The 11177-nt window shown below is 39.6% G+C and overlaps 1 protein-coding gene across 1 annotated transcript in view; it reads right to left on the bottom strand.

The window, feature by feature from the left end:
* hdac8 (histone deacetylase 8) overlaps positions 1 to 11177 on the bottom strand; it is a 39701-nt gene that overhangs the window by 25072 nt on the left and 3452 nt on the right. The window contains exons 5-8 of the mRNA XM_042216016.1: positions 10441 to 10553; positions 10235 to 10312; positions 10036 to 10144; positions 7496 to 7668 (exon numbers count right to left, since the gene is read on the bottom strand). Coding sequence (XP_042071950.1) covers positions 7496 to 7668; positions 10036 to 10144; positions 10235 to 10312; positions 10441 to 10553 — 473 coding nt within the window. The remainder of the gene's footprint in view (positions 1 to 7495; positions 7669 to 10035; positions 10145 to 10234; positions 10313 to 10440; positions 10554 to 11177) is intronic.

Below are 11177 nucleotides of genomic sequence, written 5' to 3'. Positions count from 1 at the left end.
GGTAAGACGCAAAACCCTATTTTGAAATTTTCGAAAATGGTATGGTTGGAGGTGCATAAGAAATATAAACTTGTGCCATATGTACAGAAGTATGCCCCCTTGTGGTATAATCCTAAAATTAAAATTGGTAAGCAGACTGTTTACTGGACACAATGGCTGAGAAGAGGTATCAGAACTGTTAGTGACCTATTTGAAGGGGGTGTTTTCATGTCGTATGAGGATATTAAAAATAAGTTTTGTTTAGAGGGTAACAGTCATTTCTGGAAGTATTTGCAAATAAGAAACTGTTTAAAAGGAGGAGTTACAATAACATGTGAAAGTAACTCGATAGAGAATTTTCATGCTACTACCCCCATTTCTGTGCACAGCTGCGAAATGGTATAATATTTGCCCATGGATTAAAAATAATATAAATAAGAGCCTGAAAAAAGATGGGAAAGGGATCTAGGGCGTACAATGGATGAAGGTACATGGGATTCTATATTGTCGAACAATGGATTATACATTAGGGAAGCCAGGGGAAAATTTATTCAATACAAAATTCTTAACAGATACTATTATACTCCTTCAAGGCTGTATAGAATGGGGATTGGTAGAGATGACTTGTGTTGGAAATGCCAAAAAGCCAAAGGTACTCTGATACATGCCCTCTGGGAATGCCCGCTGGTTTTTCCAGTTTGGAACACTGTACTGAATTATTTGCAGGGGTGGACACTTTGTAACCTACCCAGATCACCTAAATTATGTTTACTAGGAGACAAAGGAGAGGTGCCGCAATTAAGTAAACACCAGTTTAGAGTGTTAAGTACTGCATTGGTAACATGTGCCCGTGTCATTTTGGAACACTGGAAGGACTCTCATATTCCAACGCTTAAAATGTGGAAAGACAGAATGATTGGGAATGTTGCATGCGAAAAGATGCTGGGAAAAATACATCATGTGACGGAAGCTGCGCTGGAACAGTGGGACAATTTTTGCACCTACATGTCTACCTGACTTGGACATTTGAGCTTAATACAACATATGTTAAAACCTCACTTGTTTTGTTTCGTTGTGGTTTTTTTTTTATTTTTTATTTATTTATTTTCTTTGTTTGTTTTTGTTTGTTTGCTTCTTGCTTTTGGTTGTTGCATCTCTGTATTTGCTGTTATAAAATGCAAAATCTAATAAATACTTGAATTATAAAAAAAAAAAAAGTTTCACGGCACGTTGACAGACACCTGTAACACAGATGTGTCCGGGCATGCCCAATTCATGCCGGACACATCTGCGTGCTTTGAAGCTGATGTACGTGTGTATGCATGGCTACACTGCTCCATCTTTGTCTTTTAAATGAGAGAAAACAGGAGCAGGTCGATATTCCTGACAGCTGGACTGATCCTTAAATCATAGCATGATATAACTGCATCTGCAGGAATGCTAGTTTATCTTGCACCCCTACTGTTTTTCCACATTTGTTTTTGTCAGTGAAAAACTGGTGAAGACTGCATAGACAGGTGAAAAATCGTAAACAGAAAGAGAAGGCCTAACATCACATCTGGCCAGGCTGACTGTCACACTGGAGCTCCCCAGGGTTCATTATAGGGCCATTTGCTCTTTTTCTTCTGTGTTTTGCACAAATGTAAAATATGCTGTTATTATGTGCTTTTTTACATTTTTATCTGCTAATATGGAGCTCTGCAACACAAGGTTTTTCACCCTACTCTTTGTAAATTTGTGATGTGACAATGAAGCTGAATCTGAAGTTAAAATAAAGCAGAGCCAGCAAGTGTTTGACTTGATACAACTTTACCTGTTTAGCAGGAATCTACAACTTATTGCTCATTAATTAAATCTAAACCAATCAGTTTTGTCAGAAATAAAACTTCTGGTCTACACATTTCTCTTCCATCAAACTGATTTTTATGTTTTTCTTGCTTAATCAAGGATCATCTTGTCATGTTTCAGTGTGTAGAGCAATCCAGAAGCTTCCCCTCCAAACTGAATGCACCAGCTTTAAACTGCTGCCCGTCACATTTGTGACAACACAGTTTGCTCAGGGAAATGATGGTTGTGCCTCAGCATGTGTGTGCTGCTAAACTGTTGTTCAATCCTCCACTTAAACCTTCAAACACTTTCTTAAAGCAGTTTGAATCTCAAACTACAGGGCCGACTGGTGGGAAAGAGACCCACTGTAGGATGAGATGACCAGAGGAAAAAAACATATGGGGTCAAACGAAGTTGAAGAACATGATTCCTGTAGAGAAAACATACAAAGACTTTACTGACCCTACTGTGTTGGCTGTTCTTTCACTGGAATAAAACTTAAATCCTTTGTATTGTTAATAATTTGTCTGTCCAGACTGGACATTTTCCATATAAAATAAAATCACTTCATTACTTTACACAGGATACAGCACAACATCTGTTTATCTGTAAAAAAAATAAATAAAATAATATAAAATATATATACTCTATTAAGTTAAACGAGTGGGGAAATCCATTTTGAGCAACTGTTAGTTTCCTTTGCTATATTGATGTTTGGGGGCTGTGTGTAGATATCACAAGAGTTATTGTTTTTTGAGTGATGTATCATGTAAAGTCGCTGTGAGCTTCACCATTTAGCATCCGAAATCTAATCAGTTCATCCCCAAACTTATTTGTATTTGTGAACGAGTTTGGTTGTGGCCAAAAATGTGTTTTTTCCTGAGGCCACAGTAAGCTTTTAAAAGAAAAATAAGTTTGCATGCTGCAGAACTCCAGTTTCATGACATATGACATTTTGAGCACACCTGCTCCTCGTCACACAACGAAACACAGGGCGACGACATCTTAAATCACCTGTGATAGGTCACGTGACTACGACCAGTGACAATGATATCCAAACAGAACCATGTCTTACATAATTCAAAACATAAATCATCTGTGAAGCAACATGTTTCCTTGGCAGGAGTCAGAAAAGATCTCCACTAACCCAGCAACAAACAGACGGGAAAATATAACATGGTGTCTCAGGCATTACCTAACAGTAAAATATTTGACACAATTAAGAACAGCTATTAAACCTACTGATTCAATTAACCACAATGTGTCACATACAGTACCTACTATATTAAAAGTACCGGCGTCCATCAGTGTTACAGCTCAGCCTCCTAGTAGATGTACCTGTGGTTATAATTTGAAAATCCTAGCTGATTTCCCTCTTGAGTTATCACGAGATATTCACAAGATTTTCAGAAAACCTAACCTCTGACCTCGACCTTGAAGCAAAGGTAATTGGGATTCTAACTTATCTGAGATTTTTAGTGGTTCCACGTATGGGATGAATTTGAAAATTATGCGTCGCTTTGTTCTCAGCCACCTATCTAGTTATTGTAATCACAAACTTGGGTGTCTACGCTGAAGATACCCGATCAGCATTTAACGGCTAAGGGGCAAAAACTGAATATAGAATGTGAAAATGCCCCCAATAAGAGGTCGTACACTGTCATCAGGTTACTAAGCAGGGGCACATCTAGAGGGGTGGCATGTGCCACCCTAAAATGATCTCTTGCCACCCCTAGTGCCAAACTAGTTTTGCATATGACTGTGTTGTTTATTAAGATAAGATAGCATTAACACTTTGAAGGTGGAATGAAGGTGAGTGTTATTAACACTCTGTGTGATGACGGGCATGTGATTAAGCTGTCATAGCAACAAGCTGCAGAAACGCTGAGTCTCTATTTCAGCTTGTGTTGAAAGTTAGGACTTCAAAGTTCTCTCCCCCTGTATTTGCTGTTATAAAATGCGAAATCTAATAAATACTTGAATTATAAAAAAAAAAAAAGTTTCACGGCACGTGTGACAGACACCTGTAACACAGATGTGTCCGGGCATGCCCAATTCATGCCCGGACACATCTGCGTGCTTTGAAGCTGATGTACGTGTGTATGCATGGCTACACTGCTCCATCTTTGTCTTTTAAATGAGAGAAAACAGGAGCAGGTCGATATTCCTGACAGCTGGACTGATCCTTAAATCATAGCATGATATAACTGCATCTGCAGGAATGCTAGTTTATCTTGCACCCCTACTGTTTTTCCACATTTGTTTTTGTCAGTGAAAAACTGGTGAAGACTGCATAGACAGGTGAAAAATCGTAAACAGAAAGAGAAGGCCTAACATCACATCTGGCCAGGCTGACTGTCACACTGGAGCTCCCCAGGGTTCATTATAGGGCCATTTGCTCTTTTTCTTCTGTGTTTTGCACAAATGTAAAATATGCTGTTATTATGTGCTTTTTTACATTTTTATCTGCTAATATGGAGCTCTGCAACACAAGGTTTTTCACCCTACTCTTTGTAAATTTGTGATGTGACAATGAAGCTGAATCTGAAGTTAAAATAAAGCAGAGCCAGCAAGTGTTTGACTTGATACAACTTTACCTGTTTAGCAGGAATCTACAACTTATTGCTCATTAATTAAATCTAAACCAATCAGTTTTGTCAGAAATAAAACTTCTGGTCTACACATTTCTCTTCCATCAAACTGATTTTTATGTTTTTCTTGCTTAATCAAGGATCATCTTGTCATGTTTCAGTGTGTAGAGCAATCCAGAAGCTTCCCCTCCAAACTGAATGCACCAGCTTTAAACTGCTGCCCGTCACATTTGTGACAACACAGTTTGCTCAGGGAAATGATGGTTGTGCCTCAGCATGTGTGTGCTGCTAAACTGTTGTTCAATCCTCCACTTAAACCTTCAAACACTTTCTTAAAGCAGTTTGAATCTCAAACTACAGGGCGGGCCTGACTGGTGGGAAAGAGACCCACTGCAGGATGGGATGACCAGAGGAAAAAAACATATGGGGTCAAACGAAGTTGAAGAACATGATTCCTGTAGAGAAAACATACAAAGACTTTACTGACCCTACTGTGTTGGCTGTTCTTTCACTGGAATAAAACTTAAATCCTTTGTATTGTTAATAATTTGTCTGTCCAGACTGGACATTTTCCATATAAAATAAAATCACTTCATTACATCTGTTTATCTGTAAAAATAAATAAATAAAATAATATAAAATATATATACTCTATTAAGTTAAACGAGTGGGGAAATCCATTTTGAGCAACTGTTAGTTTCCTTTGCTATATTGATGTTTGGGGGCTGTGTGTAGATATCACAAGAGTTATTGTTTTTTGAGTGATGTATCATGTAAAGTCGCTGTGAGCTTCACCATTTAGCATCCGAAATCTAATCAGTTCATCCCCAAACTTATTTGTATTTGTGAACGAGTTTGGTTGTGGCCAAAAATGTGTTTTTTCCTGAGGCCTCGTCACACAACGAAACACAGGGCGACGACATCTTAAATCACCTGTGATAGGTCACGTGACTACGACCAGTGACAATGATATCCAAACAGAACCATGTCTTACATAATTCAAAACATAAATCATCTGTGAAGCAACATGTTTCCTTGGCAGGAGTCAGAAAAGATCTCCACTAACCCAGCAACAAACAGACGGGAAAATATAACATGATGTCTCAGGCAAAACCTAACCTCTGACCTCGACCTTGAAGCAAAGGTAATTGGGATTCTAACTTATCTGAGATTTTTAGTGGTTCCACGTATGGGATGAATTTGAAAATTATGCGTCGCTTTGTTCTCAGCCACCTATCTAGTTATTGTAATCACAAACTTGGGTGTCTACGCTGAAGATACCCGATCAGCATTTAACGGCTAAGGGGCAAAAACTGAATATAGAATGTGAAAATGCCCCCAATAAGAGGTCGTACACTGTCATCAGGTTACTAAGCAGGGGCACATCTAGAGGGGTGGCATGTGCCACCCTAAAATGATCTCTTGCCACCCCTAGTGCCAAACTAGTTTTGCATATGACTGTGTTGTTTATTAAGATAAGATAGCATTAACACTTTGAAGGTGGAATGAAGGTGAGTGTTATTAACACTCTGTGTGATGACGGGCATGTGATTAAGCTGACATAGCAACAAGCTGCAGCCACGCTGAGTCTCTATTTCAGCTTGTGTTGAAAGTTTGGACTTCAAAGTATATACCAGCTTTTAAATTTTAATGACAGGCCACTAAATGTTTTTATATGTATTTATTTATTATACAGGCTATACAGTACATAAAAAAAATCACATGTATTATGTAACTGAAAAGGTTCATTATGTGGGCTACAGAAATTAATTAAGCTGCAGACTATTTTTATATGAAATGCATGTATACTTGCATTTGAATCATTTTTACCATACGTAACACATGCACATGTGTTTAAAAAAGGCTTTGATTTTGTCCCGCCATTTGATTTCCATGCCAGCCTAAGAACATTTCTCTACATCTGCCCCTGTTACCAAGTCATGAAGTGTGAGAAAATGCCAGTAACCTTCAACTTCAAAGCAGTGAAAAATTAAGCCAACTCTCACAAGTGCCAAAAAAGTGCAGTTCCTCCCATGGCCACTTGAGGTGTAAATAACCATAGATTCCCATGTCAAATCACAGAGGATAAAAAACATGTCTGGGAGAAAATTTTAGATTAAAAAACTAAACTAAACTAACCTATCAAATACCCTGTTTCTAATTATGTGTCCAAACTGCAGTTTCTCTAATGGCCACTTGAGGCCGACTAACCATCTCTGAAGACGCCTATGTTAACTACCGGTATACATATACAACTATAATACTACTAATATAATACTATATGTTAACTATACATATAAAAGCTGACATAAACATGTTTACAGTGTGCCACAGAACAAATGTATGGAGGGTGTTTTTTTCTTGTTAAAGTTGCACTGTTTGTGCTGCTGTTTTGAAGTATTTCAATTTCTAATATTTTATCTGTCAAATAGCACATTTGTGCTCCAGTGGAACTAGTGCATGAAATCTGAGTACTTATTTATTCTTTTATTTAGCATTGATTAGCAGTTATGTTTGTCCATGTGGGTATGAGCAGCTTTTGTACACAGTCTATTCTTTTGTTGACCTGAACCAGCTCATTCTTGTGGTCAGTTGAATGTGTGTGCAATAAGAGCTCATTTGTACTTTCACATTTATACAGCTTTGTGTAGCTCTTCAGACCAAAAAAAGGAAGCTAATATGACAAAATCCTCTGGAAGAAAAACTATAAAGCCTCCCACATACAGAAGACACAGAGAAAGTTTAAAGATGGAGGGAATGGACTGAGGAGAAAGTATGTAGGGCAGAGCGGGAGGGGAGAGAAAGGAAGAGAGGTGGGATTGTAGTTGAGTAAAATGGATTCATTGTGTTGTATAATTAGTAGCTATCATCTGGCCAAGGGCTGAGGAGTCTGGGACAGGGCAGTGTGTGTAAATGTGCTTAAGTAACGGACTCAGAAATTCAACGCAAACACGCACAAACAGAAGGCGCACTACACCGTTACATCTGGACTACCTCAGCACTCCGAGAAACATGCGCATACAGCCATACGTGGAGATATACCAACACACACACACATCAACATCAGTCAGAATAATAAACACATACGTGAAGCGTACCTCCGCCCAGCAGGAGTGTAGGTAGCTGCCACTGCAGGACATACTGCAGACACTTGCCCACCCCAACAGGGGTCATGTTGAAGGAGCACATAGGGTCACCCGCCATTGTGTCGGCACCCAGCTGCATCACTATCGCCTCCGGGTTGAACTGTGCTCGCACCTCCTGCAGGACGCTGTAAAAAGAAGAAAGAATTCTATTACTCGCAGAGGATGCATATCATTTGGTTATCAAGCATCCAAAAAAGAAAATAATTCAGGAAAATGTATAGACTTCTGTGACTAATTGAGCTTATGTGCATAGTCACTACCATAGGGGCCTTTTGAGCCAACAAAAACCTTCCTGGCACTCAAGCAGTGATGGCTAACGTGACTTACCTGTACATTCCGTTCTGAACAATAATAACTTTATAGTAAGTGTAGAACACTAAAACAAAACACTTACACCCAATTTGTTCAGTTGCTTCCACCAATTAGAGGTGCTAAAGCAGTAGCCTGTGATTATACCAATAAAAGTAATGAAGTATTAGTCTACATGCAGCTTACTCATTATTTCACAGAGCTGGAGCACTACGCTGTCTTTTTTGTGGAGTTTGCACAGTCTCCCAGCTCTCTCCGGGTACTCCAGCTTTCTTTCACAGTCTAAATAGTAAAGCGCTATATAAATACAGGCCATTTACCATTTAAACCCATGCATTTGTTAGGTTAGGTATCAAGTGTTTGTCTCCCTGTGTTAAACCTATGAAAGACCAGCAACCTGTCCAGGATGTACACCACCTTTTGCCCTATGACCCCTGCACCCGCACATGACCTTGAACTTGAGAAGTGGAAGTGGATGGATGGGATAAGTTTTCAGTCACTTGCATTAGTTACTTTACAAGATAAGACTTTAGTTTCACCCATTAGAAGTCGACGCTGTGTAATAGAGCAATTTTAATTTCCATCACCATCAGCTCACAGATGCCGGCTGATCTGCAACCATGAAATTACAACAAGGATAAAAAGCAGTTTTCAGGAACAGTTCTCCAGGTTTTGTCAGGTCTTGTTTTGTTAAGGACATGACTTGCACTGTTACTGTTCATCTATTGTATGTACTACACGCTTTTTTAGGTTTCCTCAGTTTGTTTTTGAGGAAACTGCACACAATGCACAGATATGGTAAGATTCTTTAATCTAATAGCTCTCTGGGAATCACTTTGTTATATTTGACATTTTTCATAGGCGAAGGAACAAATGATGTGCTTTATTGTGGCTCAAGAGTTGTCAGTTCGTCCTGTAATTGGAAGGTTGCCGGTTTGAGCCCTGGCTTGGACAGTCTTGGTCGTTGTGTCCTTGGGCAAGACACTTCACCCGTTGCCTACTGGTGGTGGTCAGAGGGCCCGGTGGTGCCAGTGTCCGGCAGCCTCGCCTCTCTCAGTGCGCCCCAGGGTGGCTGTGGGACTAAGGGACTAAGTAAAGCGCTATACAAATACAGGCCATTTACCATTTTTTATGCCTGAATGATGCGTAGTACAGTGTTAAACTGACTTAACCAACAAAAAACAATCTTCTGAAAATAACTGAAAAAGCAGCCGATAAAAGAAAAACATTGAAAGACCTTCAGAAAGCCTGACAAGAAATGCTCCTTAGAAGTAAACTATGAAGAAATGAGGGGTGACTCAAGACTTTTGCACAATAACAGTGATGCTGTATTACTAAAGCTAACCCAACAAAGCAGCACATAGTCAAATAAAATGATCTCTCACCATTAAACTGACATAAACATTATAGAATGAATAATTATAACCCAATAACATTGTGTATTCAATTGTTTATAATGACTATTTGTAAGTTTATTTTGATGCTGTAACTTTAGTGTTATTAGACTAATTAAGTGTTTTTATGAGTTGTACTAAAAAAAGCCTAAATTCCTGTTTCGTAACCGTAGCATTACGTGTGTGAGGGCACATGGGCCTGAAAATCACATCCAGTGTTTTCTATGCTACACTCTGTTTATGTCTGATTTCCACTGAGACCCCTCTGTCTTACTCTTGTGCCACTCCATTAAAAAAACAAAACAAAAAAACCTCCTGGAATGATCCCAGCAGTCACACATAGAGCTGAGATGATTGCTGCTTGGTGCTTGCCAAAAAAACCCAGAAAAAAAAACACCGCCTACACTTTTTTTGCTCTTTTGCTCAAATAGAGATTTTAAGGATTTATAAGCAGCTGAGAGGAAACAAACTCAGCTCCTCCTGTTCAAGATCACAGAATCTGCGACATACAGATGCTGAGATAGAGAGAACAAACAAGGGGTTTTAACCCTTTATTTCCTTTTAGAGGCGACACATTTGCATTTGCATTGAGTGCTCAGCACAGAGAAACTCCTTCAACTAGAAAATCCCCAGTTTAAGCCTCACAATGGAAGGATTTCCCTGCTAAAGTGTCCCTGATAAAATGCTGAACTTGCACATGCTCCATAGCACTCATCAATGGATGACCCTGACCTCTGATCTGTTGGAGTTATATAGGAGGACAGCGCTACAGTTTCTCTGTGTGTGTACCTGGTAAAAACCTGGTAGTATCTGTCGTCCTTGATGCCGTCCTCCAGCGGGACGTTCACAGCGTACCAGCGGCCTTTACCCAGCCCGGTGTCACACAGGTCACCCGTACCTAAGCAAGCACAAACTTATCCAACACGGTCTCATGATTCAAATTGGCATATTAAAGCATGCCGTGGTTAAGCTCACTGTATTGCCTGACCTGGGAAGAACCCGGGCGAGAACTTGTGCAGTGAAACGGTCATAACTTTGGATGTGAAGCTGAAGGCATCTTCAACACCTGCAGAGACCAAAGGGGAGGAAAGAGCTTTTAAAACCTGGAACCAAAAAAACTGCTGTGAGGATGACAAAATGTAAAAGAAGCTCATTTTAAATTGTGCAAAAGTCAAAAGAGTGTTTGGTGTGCACCGTCTCCATGATGCAGGTCAACGTCCACATAGAGGACTCTTTCGTATTTCTCTCTCAGTCTGAGGATTCCCAGCACGGCATCGTTCACGTAACAGAAGCCTGAAGCCTCATCCCTGGACGATAGGAGAGATGAAGATGAAGCGCCACGTTTGAAATGTACTGCTTTGTCAAGAGCACCCTCTTCAGGCTATTTGATGTAACTGATGGAAATTGATGGTTTAACAAATTCTGAGTCTAGCCCTGAAACACCAGATCACAGCTGGATCAGTTAAGCCAGAGAAAGAATTCTATTACTCGCAGAGGATGCATATCATTTGATTATCAAGCATCCAAAAAAGAAAATAATTCAGGAAAATGTATAGACTTCTGTGACTAATTGAGCTTATGTGCATAGTCACTACCATAGGGGCCTTTTGAGCCAACAAAAACCTTCCTGGCACTCAAGCAGTGATGGCTAACGTGACTTACCTGTACATTCCGTTCTGAACAATAATAACTTTATAGTAAGTGTAGAACACTAAAACAAAACACTTACACCCAATTTGTTCAGTTGCTTCCACCAATTAGAGGTGCTAAAGCAGTAGCCTGTGATTATACCAATAAAAGTAATGAAGTATTAGTCTACATGCAGCTTACTCATTATTTCACAGAGCTGGAGCACTACGCTGTCTTTTTTGTGGAGTTTGCACAGTCTCCCAGCTCTCTCCGGGTACTCCAGCTTTCTTTCACAGTCTAAA

Source organism: Haplochromis burtoni, unplaced genomic scaffold (genome assembly GCF_018398535.1).
Source record: "Haplochromis burtoni strain Fernald_Lab_line unplaced genomic scaffold, NCSU_Asbu1 Contig_898, whole genome shotgun sequence".
NCBI classification, from domain to species: domain Eukaryota; kingdom Metazoa; phylum Chordata; class Actinopteri; order Cichliformes; family Cichlidae; genus Haplochromis; species Haplochromis burtoni.
The sequence above is the reverse complement of the archived record's forward strand: the minus strand, read 5'-3'. Positions and strand labels throughout refer to the sequence as shown.